The sequence below is a fragment of the Salvelinus namaycush genome, chromosome 9, assembly GCF_016432855.1.
Source record: "Salvelinus namaycush isolate Seneca chromosome 9, SaNama_1.0, whole genome shotgun sequence".
Classification (NCBI taxonomy): Eukaryota; Metazoa; Chordata; class Actinopteri; order Salmoniformes; family Salmonidae; genus Salvelinus; species Salvelinus namaycush.
Window position 1 is genome coordinate 10695245 of NC_052315.1, and position 17642 is coordinate 10712886.

At 46.4% G+C, this 17642-nt stretch overlaps 1 protein-coding gene across 1 annotated transcript in view; it reads right to left on the reverse strand.

Moving 5' to 3' along the window:
- Positions 1-17642, reverse strand: part of LOC120053666 (FYVE and coiled-coil domain-containing protein 1-like) — a 47354-nt gene that overhangs the window by 23332 nt on the left and 6380 nt on the right. Inside the window, exons 3-12 of the mRNA XM_039000838.1 lie at positions 16208-16314; positions 15755-15880; positions 14992-15098; positions 14109-14252; positions 13882-13975; positions 11196-13712; positions 9905-9997; positions 7340-7458; positions 4108-4275; positions 615-764 (exon numbers count right to left, since the gene is read on the reverse strand). Coding sequence (XP_038856766.1) covers positions 615-764; positions 4108-4275; positions 7340-7458; positions 9905-9997; positions 11196-13712; positions 13882-13975; positions 14109-14252; positions 14992-15098; positions 15755-15880; positions 16208-16314 — 3625 coding nt within the window. The remainder of the gene's footprint in view (positions 1-614; positions 765-4107; positions 4276-7339; positions 7459-9904; positions 9998-11195; positions 13713-13881; positions 13976-14108; positions 14253-14991; positions 15099-15754; positions 15881-16207; positions 16315-17642) is intronic.

The window sequence follows — 17642 nt, forward strand, 5'->3', positions numbered from 1 at the left end:
TAACACCCTGTATATAGCCTCCACAGTGATTCTGTACCAGTACCCCCTGTATATAGCCTCCACAGTGACTCTGTACCGTAACACCCTGTATATAGCCTCCACAGTGACTCTGTACCGTAACACCCTGTATATAGCCTCCACAGTGATTCTGTACCAGTACCCCCTGTATATAGCCTCCACAGTGACTCTGTACCGTAACACCCTGTATATAGCCCCCGCTATTGTTATTTACTGCTGCTCTTTAATTATTTGTTATTCTTATCTCTTCCCTTTTTTGGGAATTTTCTTAAAACTGCATTGTTGCTTAAGGGCTTGTAAATAAGCATTTCACTGTAAGGTCTTCACCTGTTGTATTCGGCGCATGTGACAAATAACATTTGATTTGATTTTACTTCCTTTTTCCACTACACATGCGCTGATCACTAATCCAAATCTCGGCCAAGACTGGCAGTGTATTGTGTGTGAAAACACAAGTTTAAATCTCAGTCAAATCAAGGCCTACTCTTCCTCTGCTATCTGGTTGTGTTGCTAATAGCGCTTAACATGTTGTCTATTGTTCCCGTAACAAGACATAACAAGGCCATCTAGTGAGTCAGCGCCCTCTCTGTGCCCACCTGCAGTTATGTCGGCGTAGCCACCAGGTGAAATGGGCCTGGCAGCCCAGGCAGTGGGTGGTCTCCTTGTCCTGCAACAAGCGCTCCTCTGCCCACAGCTTCTGCTCAAACTCCAGAGCGTCCGATTTCTGCCACAGAACATCCTTATCCCTGCAGGAGCACACACACACACACACACTGTGAATACATGTTTTATGTTTGGATCCAGCATCGAAGTACAAAGGACCCAAAAGATCACAAACACACACACACACAGACAGACACCCAAAGACACACACACACACACAGGTTAAGGCGTCAGCATGCTTCAGTTCCGCTGGCGGCTAGTTCGGCTAGTTGAACCGAACAGGTGTGCTCACATACACCCTTAAAAGACATTCACTTGAAAAACACGGAAAAAGCGGCAATAGTACTGTTTGTCTATTTTGAGACGCCGTAGCCAGCATTCCCTTCCTCACAATATTCAGAATTAATCTAAGATAATTTAAGAAATCTGTCATTAACTTTGACGTTTTGGACGAGAAGATCTTAGTCACGTGATTTTACATCTAACTAAGATGTTTGGAACAGTATTTCTCAATGACTAAATGTGCATGAAAACGAGTCGTCTCTCGTTGAATGACAACAAAGACTTTACTGAAGAATCCCTATTGTTGACCAATCACCGATGAAGGGGCGTAGACTTTGGCTACCAACTTCGGCTTGCCTCAAGAAAAAAAATGGTGTGCCCGAACAACCGGAAAAAAAACGTGCGTAAATCCAAAACGAACAAAAACGTCACAAAATGTTGTCATAATATTTGCACAAACTCTTCCGGCTGGGAAGCATGCGGATGCCTTTAGAGCGCAGGACCTGCTGTTAAAAAGAACACGGTTACATCAGTCTGGTTGTTCCCCTCTGATCATCAGGATATTGTCTGCTCAGTTAGGTTTCTTCAGGCATGGTTTCTTTCTAATCAGTGAATCATACATTTGTGTGATTTGTGGGTATTTGAGGACTAAACTTAGTGTCCACCTGCTCATGGACTCTCTCTCTAACATCCCTAAGGACTGCGTTTGAAAACGAGCTAAAACCGTCACCTTTACTGAAACGTTGATTAATGTGTACTGTCTCTGTAAAAATAAACTCAATAAAGTCAACAAAATCATTATTCATGCTATTCTGGTTATATTGTCCTAATCTAATTTTACATGCACTTCCAACGACCCCCTTTTCTGATATACTGTACGTCTCTCTGCCAATGAGCAGTTGGAATAAAAAAAAATGTAGGAGTAAATTAAGATAAACAAAAGAGATTGTAGTGAATTAAGGACACCCCAGGGGAGCTGGCATTGTGTTTTATCCCCTACAGGGGATGAGAGCTATGCAAATGGAAGAGACACACACACACATATACACACATACACACACACAGAGAGAGAGAGAGAGACACACATAGACACAGACACAGAGAGAGAGAGAGAAACACCCAGACACAGAAAAAGAGAGAAAGAGCGAGAGAGCAATGACTACCAAAAAAACAGAAAATTCATAAGCAGACGAGAGCTGTCGCTTTCTGTTCTTTCCTCTTAATATCCCCCTCTCACTGTCTCCCTCTTAATATCCCCCTCTCACTGTCTCCCTCTTAATATCCCACTCTCACTGTCTCCCTCTTAATATCCCCCTCTCACTGTCTCCCTCTTAATATCTCCCTCTCACTGTCTCCCTCTTAATATCCCCCTCTCACTGTCTCCCTCTTAATATCCCCCTCTCACTGTCTCCCTCTTAATATCCCCCTCTCACTGTCTCCCTCTTAATATCCCCCTCTCACTGTCTCCCTCTTAATATCCCCCTCTCGCTGTCTCCCTCTTAATATCCCCCTCTCGCTGTCTCCCTCTTAATATCCCCCTCTCGCTGTCTCCCTCTTAATATCCCACTCTCGCTGTCTCCCTCTTAATATCCCCCTCTCGCTGTCTCCCTCTTAATATCCCCCTCTCGCTGTCTCCCTCTTAATATCCCCCTCTCGCTGTCTCCCTCCTTAATATCCCCCTCTCGCTGTCTCCCTCCTTAATATCCCCCTCTCGCTGTCTCCCTCTTAATATCCCCCTCTCGCTGTCTCCCTCCTTAATATCCCCCTCTCGCTGTCTCCCTCTTAATATCCCCCTCTCGCTGTCTCCCTCTTAATATCCCCCTCTCGCTGTCTTCCTCCTTGATATCCCCCTCTCGCTGTCTTCCTCCTTGATATCCCCCTCTCGCTGTCTTCCTCCTTGATATCCCCCTCTCGCTGTCTTCCTCCTTGATATCCCCCTCTCGCTGTCTCCCTCCTTGATATCCCCCTCTCGCTGCCTTCCTCCTTGATATCCCCCTCTCGCTGTCGTCCTCCTTGATATCCCCCTCTCGCTGTCTTCCTCCTTGATATCCCCCTCTCGCTGCCTTCCTCCTTGATACCCCCCTCTCGCTGTCTTCCTCCTTGATATCCCCCTCTCGCTGTCTTCCTCCTTGATATCCCCCTCTCGCTGTCTTCCTCCTTGATATCCCCCTCTCGCTGTCTTCCTCCTTGATATCCCCCTCTCGCTGTCTTCCTCCTTGATATCCCCCTCTCGCTGTCTTCCTCCTTGATATCCCCCTCTCGCTGTCTTCCTCCTTGATATCTTGGGACTCTTTCTGAATTCCGAATGGACTACTCCTAGGCAAAGATCTGAAAGGATCGGATATGTATAAGATATATAGCAATTATTGTATATTGCCCTCTAGGAGTCTAGATGCCCATTTTGCCAAATTGGATACACCTAACCGATCATTTCACAACTACAGAAGTGCCTAGAGGTTGATTTGGAATTCAGAAGCGGTCTCTCTTTGTCTCCAAACAACTTTTTTCACCCTCCACCCTTGTCTCCACCCTCCACCCAACCTCCTTTCACCTTTTTTCACCCTCCTCTGTGTCACTCACCTACATCCTGGTCCTCAATCCACCTCTTTTCCATTCCTTCCCTCCTTCCTTTTTGTCAGATCCTTCTCTCCCTCATTTTCGTCAGATCCTTCTCTCCCTCATTTTCATCAGATCCCTACCTCCCTCCTTTTCGTCAGATCCCTCTCTCCCTCCTTTTCGTCAGATCCCTACCTCCCTCCTTTTCGTCAGATCCCTCTCTCCCTCCTTTTTGTCAGATTCCTCTCTACTTCCTTTTCGTCAGATTCCTCTCTACTTCCTTTTCATCAGATCCCTCCCTCCCTCCTTTTCGTCAGATGAGACTGTCAGACTGAGAGATGGCATTACAAAGACCCACACTGTGCTCGCTATGGGAGAGCATCCTCAGAGGACACAGTCCCCACAGGACTCAGCCAAGAGGGTAGCACCAGACCTTGCTATCTGATCACCCAAACGAAGGCAGAAAACAACAACACCCTTTCCAGTTTCTAAACAAAAGCCTGTCTTAGATCTACAGATCAAAGACTCAGCTGTCGCTTTGTCTTTCTCTTCCGGCGCTCAGGATAGTGCAGAGGGACTAGGTCGTACTTGATAAGTTCGATGAGGCGCTCCTCCAGGGTGCTCTTGGTTCGGTATAGGTCGTCGATCTCTGCGGTCGTACTAAGGTAATGACTACGTTTGTCCACCTCGGCCTGCTCCAGTTTCTGCTTTAGCTCCTCACACACCGCCTGGACCGTTGAGAGAGCCTCCTCAGCACTAAATGACAGAGAGATAAGGGAGAGAAAAATATTAAAGTACAAGGCTCTGCATGGTCAATCCGACATCTGCAGTGGCCGTACAGCATTTACTGCGATGCGGACTCCACAGAAGTCAGAGCATTCATATTTCTTGCGCTTCGCGGAGCAGAGCTGAGCTGTTGTGAAGGAAGTTGTCAAGGAAGTTAGATTGTATATATACAGGACCTCCTGCCCCCACCTACCATCAACCAATCATGTCAATGTGGAGCTATACGAAGCCCTTCGCAGTACGGAGCTCGATTTGGCCTTCGCAAGCCTCCGGAGGCTCTGCAATTGCATCACACTCTCTGTACAGAGCCTCCGGATTGCATTTCTGGAGTAAGCATAAATTGGCTTAAACTGTCCACTGAATATTTGTACAAGTTAATATTCTGTTAACTCATCCCAAATAATGTTGTTGACTTGCCCTATACTAGTATATGTGGCCAAAACATAAATTGGAGAAAAAACACTTCAAAAACCCCACCTCGAACTTGTATCTCAAAAAGATTGTTTAAAAAATGCTTGCTATTTCCTCATAGAGCATGATGTCATGTTGGCTTGTTGGCTGAGCTGGCCAATCAGCCGTCTACTCCCATGAATATTTTAATGACTGGTATACGCCCACCCCATTTTTTTGTTGTGGTACTCCCACACATTTCCAACACATAAAAGCTGCTTTTTAACATATTTAATAATAACAACTTTAAATTAATTATAGGCCATATTTCATAGAAATCTGGAAATACTGGACAGTTACTTTAAGAGAATGGAAGAGGGAGTGTGTACGATTACATGGTGTTGACTGTATCAAATCAAATCAAAGTTTATTTGTCACGTGCGCCGAATACAGTGAAATGCTTACTTACAGGTGTAACAGGGTTGGTTATGTTTCCACTTGCCTCTAAAGAAATGTGTATTTGATGTTCAAGCATTCTTATTGGTTAGTTCAACTCTGATGACAATAAGGGGTGTTGTGATTGGCCCCGCTTGCAGATAGGGGGAGATCGCGAACGTCAGGTCTTCCGAGTATGAAAATGTAATGCAAGGGATTTTGCCATCGACAGCCATCAACACTGTTAAGCCCTGCACAACTAACGTGCTGTTTCCCATTTAACAACAGCAGAAATAAATGATGCTCAACTGGGACCACTGGCCGAAGTGATTTGTTATGAGAAAACACAACGCATGGAGAGTACATTATACATCTGTTACACAGGCTCTAACCAATAGTGCAAAAAAGGTATTAGGTGAACAATAGATGAGTAAAGAAATAAAAACAACAGTAAAAAGACAGTGAAAAACAGTAGCGAGGCTATATACAGTAGCGAGGCTATAAAAGTAGCGAGGCTACATACAGACACCGGTTAGTCAGGCTGATTGAGGTAGTATGTACATGTAGATATGGTTAAAGTGACTATGCATATATGATGAACAGAGAGTAGCAGTAGCGTAAAGAGGGGTTGGCGGGTGGCGGGACACAATGCAGATAGCCCGGTTAGCCAATGTGCGGGAGCCCTGGTTGGTCGGGCCAATTGAGGTAGTATGTACATATGTACATTAATGTATAGTTAAAGTGACTGTGCATATATGATAAACAGAGAGTAGCAGCAGCGTAAAAGAGGGGTTGGGGGGGCACACAATGCAAATAGTCCAGGTAGCCATTTGATTACCTGTTCAGGAGTCTTATGGCTTGGGGGTAAAAACTGTTGAGAAGCCTTTTTGTCCTAGACTTGGCACTCTGGTACCGCTTGCCATGCAGTAGTAGAGAGAACAGTCTATGACTGGGGTGGCTGGGGTCTTTGATGGCAGGTCCTGGATGGCAGGCAGCAAAGCCCCAGTGATGTACTGGGCTGTACGCACTACCATCTGTAGTGCCTTGCAGTCAGAGGCCGAGTAATTGCCGTACCAGGCAGTGATGCAACCAGTCAGGATGCTCTCGATGTTGCAGCTGTAGAACCTTTTGAGGATCTAAGGACCCATGCCAAATCTTTTTAGTTTCCTGAGGGGGAATAGGCTTTGTCGTGCCCTCTTCATGACTGTCTTGGTGTGTTTGGACCATTCTAGTTTGTTGGTGATGTGGACACCAAGGAACTTGAAGCTCTCAACCTGCTCCACTACAGCCCCGTCGATGAGAATGAGGGCGTACTCGGTCCTCCTTTTCCTGTAGTCCACAATCATCTCCTTAGTCTTGGTTACGTTGAGGGATAGGTTGTTATTCTGGCACCATCCGGCCAGGTCTCTGACCTCCTCCCTATAGGCTGTCTCATCGTTGTCGGTGATCAGGCCTACCACTTTTATGTCGTCTGCAAACTTAATGATGGTGTTGGAGTTGTGCCTGGCCATGCAGTCGTGGGTGAACAGGGAGTACAGGAGGGGACTGAGCACACACCCCTGGGGGGCTCCGATGTTGAGGATCAGTGTGGCGGATGTGTTGTTACCTACCCTTACCACCTGGGGGCGGCCCGTCAGGAAGTCCAGGATCCAGTTGCAGAGGGAGGTGTTTAGTCCCAGGATCCTTAGCTTAGTGATGAGCTTTGAGGGTACTATGGTATTGAACGCTGAGCTGTAGTCAATGAATAGCATTCTCACATAGGTGTTCCTCTTGTCCAGGTGGGAAAGGGCAGTGTGGAGTGCAATAGAGACGGCATCATCTGTGGATCTGTTTGGGCGGTATGCAAATTGGAGTGGGTCTAGGGTTTCTGGGATAATGGTGTTGATGTGAGCCATTACCAGCCTTTCAAAGCACTTCATGGCTACGGATGTGAGTGCTACGGGTCTGTAGTCATTTAGGCAGGTTGCCTTTGTGTTTTTGGGCACAGGGACTATGGTGGTCTGCTTGAAACATGTTGGTATTACAGACTCAATCAGGGACATAATCTTTGACTCATGCACTTACATAAGAGAATAGCAGACAGAATTGTCTTGTCCATTCTGTACGATGCGTTTAAAAATATCTTAAGACGGGCTACTTAGCTCATCTAAATGGAAAGGTTGTTTTCTGTGTGGGGTATAATAGGTAAATGCCGGAGTTATAGCCTTACCTGGTGACAGAGGCTCTTAGGTGCTGAATCTCTCCCTCACTCTGACAAATGGCTGCTTCGGACTTTGTGATGTGAGCATCCTTCTCTCCAATCAGCCGTGAGTACTCCTCATTCACCCCCTTCATCAAACATAATCATAACATGCAGTAGTTATAAAAATAGAACCAACAAGCTTTCAGAAACAGGTGTTTGATTGGTTGATAAATTAATACAGACCAAGGATTAAGAAGTCTACAGAGGAGCGATGCTTTGTAAACGAACAGCCTATCTCTCTCCTTCACTCAGATTATCATAGCACAGTACAGGCAGATTAATTACAACGTGTCACATCCTCTCTAGGGAAGGACAGGAAGGAGATGAAGACCACTCTGCTCTCTGTTTTATCATACTCGGCTGATGAACACCCAACTCTAATCTGTGTCCTATTAATTAACCCGCTCAGGTGTGTACAGGCCTGCTCTTCTTTCATATTCATTTCTTTGCCCTCCCTCATATGTATTCCTAGGCATCTCTAATGAAAACGTAAAAACGTACGCCAGAGCAGACAGGCTGGACGTGTACACATCTGACTTTGTCATCCACCCAATTATTTGATCATCTTACGAATTCTTATCACTGATTCTTTGCTTTCAGCTATTTCAATGTCGGCTATTTCAATTGGGTCTAAAGATAGTGCTGAACAGACATGCCATTTAGCCAATAATTGTTTTCTCTGCCAGTGTTTCCCAAAGTGTTTTACTGTATGTATCTTGATTGTGATTTATTAGGATCCCCATGGTGACGCCAAATGGCGACAGCTAGTCTTACTGGGTTCCGACATATAACGAAATATACATTACAGAGAAAAGACATGACAGACAAAAGACATTACAGAGAAAATACATTACAAGACAAGGGATTGAAGACTGTGTCTGTTATATTGTACTCTTGTCATACTGTGCATGCGGAAAGTATTCAGACCCTTTGACTTTTTCCACATTTTGTTATGTTACAGCCTTATTCTAAAATTGATTAAATAAGAAAAAAATCATCACAATACCCCATATTGACAAAGCGAAAACAGGTTAAGAATTTTTTTGCAAATGGATTACAAATAAAAAACAGAAATACCTTCCTTCTATACATAAGTATTCAGACCCTTTGCTACGAGATTCGAAATTGAGCTCAGGTGCATCCTGTTTCCATTGATCATTCTTGAGATGTTTCTACAACTTGATTGGAGTCCACCTGTGGTAAATTCAATTGATTGGACATGATTTGGAAAGGCACACACCTGTCTATATAAGGTCCCACAGTTGATAGTGCATGTCAGAGCAAAAACCAAGCTATGAGGTCGAAGGAATTGTCCGTAGAGACAGGATTGTATCGAGGCACAGATCTGGGGAAGAATAACAAAAAATGGCTGCAGCATTGAAGGTCCTCAAGAACACAGTGGCCTCCATCATTCTTAAATGGAAGAAGTTTGGAACCGCAAAGACTCTTCCTAGAGCTGGCCACCCAGCCAAACTGAGCAATCGAGGGAGAAGGGCCTTGGTCAGGGAGGTGACCAAGAACCCGATGGTCACTCTGACAGAGCTCCAGAGTTCCTCTGTGGAGATGGGAGAACCTTCCAGAAGGACAACCATCTCTGCAGCATTTCACCAATCAGGCCTTTATGGTAGAGTGGCCAGACGGAAGCCACTCCTCAGTAAAAGGCACATGACAGCCCACTTGGAGATTGCCAAAAGGCACCTAAAGACTCTCAGACCACGAGAAACAAGATTCTCTGGTCTGATGAAACTAAGATTTAACTCTTTGGCCTGAATGCCAAGCGTCACGTCTGGAGGAAACCTGGCACCATCCCTACAGTGAAGCATGGTGGTGGCAGCATCATGCTATGGGGATGTTTTCAGCGGCAGGGACCGTGAGACTAGTCAGAATCGAGGGAAAGATTCACGGAGCAAAGTACAGAGAGATCCTTGATGAAAACCTGCTCCAGAGCGCTCAGGACCTCAGACTGGGGCGAAAGTTCACCTTCCAACAGAACAACAACCCTAAGCACACAGCCAAGACAACACAGGAGTGGCTTCGGGACAAGTCTCTGAATGTCCTTGAGTGGCCCAACCAGAGCCTGGACATGAACCAGGTCGAACATAACTGGAGAGACCTGAAAATAGCTGTGCAGTGATGCTCCCCATTCAACCTGACAGAGCATGATCTGCAGAGAAGAATGGGAGAAACTCCCCAAATACAGGTGTGCCAAGCTCGTAGCGTCATACCCAAGAAGAATGAAGACTGTAATCGCTGCCAAAGGTGCTTCAACAAAGTACTGAGTAAAGAGTCTGAATACTTATGTAAATGTGATCATTTTTATTTATTTTTTATTGTAAATTTGCAACAATTTATTGAAACCTGTTTTTGCTTTGTCATTATGGGGTATTGTGTGTAGATTGATGAAGAAGAAAAAATAATTTAATATATTTTAGAATAAGGTTGTATTGTAACAAAATTTGGAAAAAGTCAAGGGGTCTGAATACTTTCCGAATGCACTGTATGTGAATAATGTGAAGAGGTGAAGATACAGACCTCTAACTCTGAGACTTTGGCCTCCAGACCGGACACCTTCTCCTGCTCTTTTGGCAGCTGGACTCTCAGTTTCCCCAGCTCATCATTCACACTCTGGATAGATAGAGTAAAACACACAGGTGTTCTAATGGAGAGTAAAACACACAGGCGTTCTAATGGAGAGTAAAACACACAGGCGTTCTAATGGAGAGTAAAACACACAGGCGTTCTAATGGAGAGTAAAACACACAGGTGTTCTAATGGAGAGTAAAACACACAGGTGTTCTAATGGAGAGTAAAACACACAGGCGTTCTAATGGAGAGTAAAACACACAGGCGTTCTAATGGAGAGTAAAACACACAGGTATTCTAATGGAGAGTAAAACACACAGGTGTTCTAATGGAGAGTAAAACACACAGGTATTCTAATGGAGAGTAAAACACACAGGTGTTCTAATGGAGAGTAAAACACACAGGTGTTCTAATGGAGAGTAAAACACACAGGTGTTCTAATGGAGAGTAAAACACACAGGTGTTCTAATGGAGAGTAAAACACACAGGTGTTCTAATGGAGAGTAAAACACACAGGTGTTCTAATGGAGAGTAAAACACACAGGTGTTCTAATGGAGAGTAAAACACACAGGTGTTCTAATGGAGAGTAAAACACACAGGTGTTCTAATGGAGAGTAAAACACACAGGTGTTCTAATGGAGAGTAAAACACACAGGTATTCTAATGGAGAGTAAAACACACAGGTGTTCTAATGGAGAGTAAAACACACAGGTATTCTAATGGAGAGTAAAACACACAGGTATTCTAATGGAGAGTAAAACACACAGGTGTTCTAATGGTGCCAAGAGGCCATTAACTGTTTTATTAATCACATTGCTCTTAATGCTGCTTTTCGACTAACACCAGTGTTACACTAGTGTATACACCCTTATGATATACTAGGGAAATTGTGTCTCCATAGCTAGGGCTGACAGTGAGGACTTGTGAAGAGCAGAATCAACATCCTCCGCTGGGTGTTAAAGTCCACAGTTAGTCATTGTTATTTAAATGTCAGCTGAAAAGTACCAGTGGGCTGGCTTTGGCCCCAAGTTAGAGCAGGTCCGCCTGAGCCATGGCCCAGTGAGTAACGGGTGCTGACCCACGCAGATGGAAACAGAAAAGTCTGAGACTTTTGGGTAAACACTGGGTGGAAATACACCATAAACTACCCTTTCATGTGCTGCTGTAATGATATGATTTTGCTCCTGTCCGGGATTCCCCCATGGCACACGCTTTTCACAGAACTCCAGTCAAACTCACCTTGATCTGGTTCTGATGATTCATGCTCTCGGAGCTCATCTGGAACTTGACCGCCTCCATCTCCTCCCGACTTGAGTCTTTGAGGCTCCTCACCTGGCCCTCCGCCTTCTCCAGCTTCTCCTGGAGCTCCAGCATGGCTGCCGGAAGGTTCTCCATCATCCTCAGCTCCTCTCTCAGGCTGGCGTTCTCCTGGCGAAGGGCGGCCATGCAGGCCTCCTGCCGCTCCACCTCCCTGGACGTCCGCTCCTCTAGCTCCCCTATCCTGCCTGCCTCCCCCGCCCAGCCTTCCTTGGCCTCCTCCCTTTCTGCTGTCAGTCTACATATGGTCATCCCAAGCTCTGCCATCTCTGTATTGGCCCGGTGGAGGCCCTCGCGTGTCTCAACATTCTCTATGGCCAGCCTCTCGTTCTGGGTCTTGAGTGTGGCCAGCTCTCCTCTGGCGAAGGCCTCAGAGGAGGCTAATTCTGCCCGGGTGGCTGCCTCAACCCGGTCACGCTCCCTGCTCAGAGCCTCTTCCCTCTCATTGTACTGCAGGAGCTCGGCTACGTGCCTCTGGTTGAGTGCCTCGGTCTGGGCTTTAAGCTGCTCCGTTAGGGTCCTGAGTTCGTCTCTCTGGGCCTCCGTCACCTCCAGCTGGGCCTGGCTCCTCATCCTGTCCTCCGCAGAGGTGTTCAGCTGCAACCTCAGATCCAGCACTTCCGCCTGGAGCCTGGTCACTTCCTTCATGTTCACCTCCAGCTGGCCCTCTACCATGGTCATTTTGGCGGCTATCTCCTGGCTCTCCTTGGCCTGGGCAGAGCTCCTCACTAGCTGGGTTCTCTCCACCGTCTGCTTCTCGGTGGTGACCCTCTCTATCAGCTTTGTCTTTTTGGCGCAGGCCTTTTCTGCATCTGTCTTAGCCTTCTCCAGTGCCCTCCCCCTGGCCTCTAGGGCCTCCACCCTGGCCTGGAGCTCTACACAGCCTTTCTCCTTGTTCTCGAGCTGGGCCTGCCGGTCTTTGAGCTGCTCCTGCAGGCTGGCCTCACTCCTGCGGGACCGACCCAAGCTCTTCTCCAGCTCTCCGATCTGCCCTTGGATGGCCTTCAGCTCATCCTGCATGGAGCTCAGGGCCGCCCTCACCGTGGCCTGCTCCTCCCTCAGGCCTAGGTTCTCCTGCTCCAGCCGTTTGCCGGCGGCATCTGACACCTCGGCAGCCATGGCTGCCCTCTGCAGACTCTCGTCCAAGGCCCGGTTCTCCTCACGCAGCCTCCTGTCCTTCTCATCCACAGTCACTTTGGCGTCGTCCAGCTGGCCCCTCAACTGCTTGTCAGAGGCCCTCAGAGCAGCCACCTCACCCTCAAGGGCTACCCGGCTTTCCGCCAGCTCCTTCTTCAGCTCCTCATTCCTCTTCACTGTGCCCAGCAACTTCCCGTTCAGCTCCATCAGGTTGGTGCACTGGGTCTTGTACTCCTCGATCCTATTGGCTTGCTCCCTGACGCTGGACTCCAGTCCTGAGAGGTTGGCGCTCAGGCCGTCACGCTCTGTGGTCAGGCTATGGCTCTGGACCTCCAGGTGCTGGAGCTTCTGGGTGCTGGAGAGCAGCTCCGCCTCTCTGGTCTTCAACTGCTTCTTCAGGTAGAGGAGTTCCACCTCCAAGGCTTCTTTCAGATTGCCCATGCTTCCCTGGATCTCCTCTTTCTCCTCCTGCGCCCTGTCTCTGGCCTCCTCGGCATGCATCTCCCTTTCTTCCAGAGCACTCTGGAGGTCATGCAGCTGCCTCTGCAGGTTGCTGGCCTCCTTCTCCCTCAAAGTCAATGCCCCCTGCAGCTTGTCAATGGCGTTACACTGCTCCTCTGCACACTCTGCGAACTTAGACTTCTCCTCTGCAGCAGACTTTGACAGCGCCTCCAGCTTGGCCTCATCCTCCTTTGCTGCCACCTCCTTGACCCTTAGCTCATTTGCCAGCTTCTCGGCCTGCCTCCTCCTATCCTCTCCCTCTGCCAGAGCCTCTATCTTCCCCCCCTCTGCCTCCTTCAGTCTGTCCAGCAGCTCGTGGATCTTCTGTGCTGAGTCAAAATAGCTGGTCACCTGCTGGCCCTTCTCATCCAACACGCCGTCCAGCTTGGCCATTAGTTCTACGTTCTTCCCCTCTGCGGCCACCAGCTTCTCCTGGATGTGGTGCTGTTCTGCTTCCCTGGCCCTCTCCCCAGCCCTCAGGGTCTCCAGCTCGCGGGACAAGGCCTCCTCACGCCTCTCCAGGGATTTCAGGGTCCCTTGCATACCCTGCTGTTCCTCCTGTGCGGTCAACGAAACGTCCAGCTGCCTCTGGAGCTCCACCACCACGCCTTTGAGCTCAGCACCCTCCTCCCCCATCAGGCGCACCCTGTCCTGGAGCTCCCGCTGTTTCAGCTCTGACTGGTCCAGCTCCAGGCGGAGCTCGTCCAACATGCTCACCTCCACGCCGGAAGGCAGCGACTCGTTCAGCTCGCTCAGCATGCCCGGGCCGTACTCAGGACTGCCGGGGAACTCATGAGCGTGCTAGGGGGGAGGTTATTAGAGGAACAGGGTACTAGAGTGAGTACTGCAGACTTGACACATTGTTAAGGCTTCACTAGAAATACTGTATGATCTCACAAGATATGACTAGCTCCTTATAGAACCATATTAGTCCCAGTAGAGTAAAAGCTCTGAGGAGCTGTGTCAGTACCTGTGAGTATGTGCTGGCCAGGCTGTTAATGCTGGAGCTGCGACTGGGTGGTTTCCACATGTGGCCAGGTGAGTTGGGCATGCCCAGTGTCCTCCTGGAGATCAGAAAACACACATGTGATGAGGTGACATCACCAAGTGTCTACATTTGATAAATTCCTCAATCCAATGCCCAGCATCTTGAGTATGGGGTACATTTATAAACATAATGACTTTGCGATTGGTTACCTTGCAAAGGTGGGCCAGGACGAGTCAAGGTCATGACCCCTGGAAGCCACGTCAAACTGGATCTCGTTGAGCTCATACAGGTGACTTACGATGTCAACACTGAGGTGGGATTTCAGCAAGGGGCTGCGAGCATAGTACCAGTCACTGCCAGGAGAAGAAGAGAAGCATATAGACAGGGAAATGAGTGGAGAGATAGGCATAACAACACACGTGCATACATTCACATAGAAATACCTTCACTAACACACTTGGATTGTTCCTTATATTAAATCACTTCGACATGTACAAAAAGTACTTTTTTGGACTAATGGACATGCCTTTTACAAACACACAGGTACATTTCACAAGTACATAGAGCATATAGACGTGGTTCTGTACAACGGGAGAAGTAACTTTTCGAGAAGTGGATTGGTACAAAATGCTGTATCTATACTCAGTCAGACAACGTCTACTCCCCTCCCACTGGACACTGCTTCCAGTGACCTTTGCCAACATAAGACCTGGTACACTGTGTTTACTCACCTGAGGAACAGGGAAACGTTTACAGAAGTAAAACACCACAAGGGAAAAGAGAAACGAAAGGCGCTAACAAGAATAAGGAAGGAAACTTTGTTTACTTGAAACAATCGATTTCAGAATAGTAGTCTGTAACATAAACAAGTCCCTTCATTTAGCCAAACACTATCCCAGACGTGAACCTATGACCTACACACCTATGTTTAACGCCTAAAACTGTTGCTGGAGTGGGGTCAGGTTTGAGATTTGGGAAAAAAAGTGTCTGCTCACTTTGCAGTTCCCAAGTATGATATTTATTTGAGACATCTTTGCCGCAGGGATTTCAACCAATGACCTTCTGTGAATCCTGTGCTGGGTTGAGTTTTACCTGGTCACCCTTTGGTTCATCAGGCACTGCTGCAACGTGTCAGCCAGTCGCTGGTGCACTAGGGAGTAACGAATGAAAGCCCTGCCTTTCCCCAGAGAAGTCTTCAGCTGGAAAGGAAAAGTACAGGAACTATTCACAGTGCTGTACAGCAAATATATAGCTGTTCATCTGCCAATGAGGCCTTAAACTAACGTATGTTTCCTGAATGTGTCCATTAAAGGGATAGTTCAAATCAAAGTTCGTCAGACATTTTCATTCCTCAAAAGTGGTCTATAATCAATCATCCATATTCAACGAAATCTGTTGTGTAGATCCTGTTAACAAATATGATTTGTTTTTCATGGCTAGTATCCACTACCCAGCAGAATGCTAAATTCCCCCATGCCCTTATAACTACTTATCAGTGAGACTGACAATTGAATGCATCTATGTTAATTATGCAATGCGTGACAGCTGCATTGTCAGGAGTATTATCCGTTGAATCACACAAGGGAAATATGCGTCAAAGTAGATTCGGTAGATCATTTGTAGATACAGTTAATATGTTCCTTCATTATTTAACATTTGGCGAAACTGTAATGGTACACATAACTTCAGATAGAGGGTACAAAGAAATGGTGACAGTGGTGTTTGCTGTGACCCATAAAAAGGTGGTAAAGAACTCTAAAGATAGAACGTCATTACGTATGAATTACTACTATACATTGTGTAATAACAGTTGACGATCCTTATAATTGACTTTCAAAAGTGCTGATCTCAATACCTCAGGGATGGATTTGACAAAGCGGATACCATCGTTGGCTCCTTTGATCTTGGCCAGACAGTCGCTGAAATAATCCCAGTAGTCTTTTCTGGTGCCAAGAAATGTTGTCTTCTCCTTCTGGTCAAACTGAAAAGCGTAGATGACGTGTTAGCGACAAATTGTATATGACCTACTGTACAGAAATCTGAACAATGCCATGTTGGTGAGCATAGCAGGTTGGACTTGATTTGACTTGGACTCTGTGCGGCGATTTCCTGGACACAGATTAAACCTAATCCTGGACTGAAAAGCATGTTGCTTAATCTGTGTCTGGTAGGAAAAAAACGGATTGTTCTATAGATTTTTTGATTCATTAACCAGTCCTGGATGTTGCTTTGGGGCCTTGGTCCCGCCTAAAGAAAGGGAAAACAATGTTCGTACTATACCACTGTCTATGAACAGTGAGTGACTCACCTGTAGAAGGTACTCCAGTTTGTAGGAGAATTTCTGCAGATTGGGACTATCATCTGTGATTGGCTCCCCATTCTCCCTGTACTCTTTAGTGAGCTCAGCAACAGCATCTGTGGTTCAGAGAGAGGACAAGAGAAAGAGAGAGCGAGATAAATACAGAGGCTGTCACAGAACACAAACGGATGTAAACAGATGTTTTTTCTCTATTTTTACTATGTTCTACATTGTAGAATAATAGTGAAGACATAAAAGCTATGAAATAGCACATATGTAATCATGTAGCAACCAAAAAAGTGTTACACAAATCAAAATATATTTTATATTTGAGATTCTTCAAAGTAGCCACCCTTTGCCTTAATGACAGCTTTGCACACTCTTGGCATTCTCTCAACCAGCTTCCAACAGTCCCGAAGGAGTTCCCACATATGCTGAGCACTTGTTGGCTGCTTTTCCTTCACTCTGTGGTCCAACTCATCCCAAACCATCTCAATTGGGTTGAGGTCGGATGATTGCGGAGGCCAGGTCATCTGATGCAGCACAGCTGTTCTTGCCATAATATGGACTTGGTCTTTTACCAAATAGGGCTATCTTCTGTGTACACCGCTATCTTGTCACAACACAACCGATTGGTTCAAATGCATTAAGGAAAGAAATTCCACAAATTCACTTTTAACAAGGCACACCTGTTAATTGAAATGGATTCCAGGTGACTACCTCATGAAGCTGGTTGAGAGAATGCCAAGAGTGTGCAAAGCTGTCATCAAGGCAAAGGGTGGCTACTTTGAAGAATCTCAAATATAAAATATATTTTGATTTGTTTAACACTTTTTTGGTTGCTACATGATTCCATATATGTTATTTCATAGTTTTGATGTCTACACTATTATTGTAGAATGTAGAAAATAGTAAACATAAAGAAAAACCCTAGAATGAGTAGGTGTGTCCAATCCTTTGACTGGTACTGTACATCGACATTACACGAGCATTCCCCTCACTCATACACAGCTGACAGGAACTGAGTTTCTACTACACAAGCTTTACCTGTTGAGAGAAACACATTACTGTGATCGTCCCAGACCTGGTAGCCTCTTTCTCCTGAACTAAATGGAAAAATAGGTAAATCGATCTAGGCCAATAGGCACAGTATCTGTGGAACGTTTTGGGTTGGCACAGAAACCCTGAAATTTCTAGAAACCATTACAATGCACCAAACATAGAGTACACACAGTCAGATGTAATATCCTCACAGTGCCCTGGATACATTTCAATGGTTTCCAGGTCATATACAAGTCAAAACAGATGGAGTCAAAAGCCCAGTATATCCACCCAGGCATGTCTCCACAACGTCTACCCACAACCTCTAACTCCACACAGACGACCCCTTCCTCACACATCTCAGCTCAGTACAATTACCCACTTGCCTCTCATCCAGCGTAAA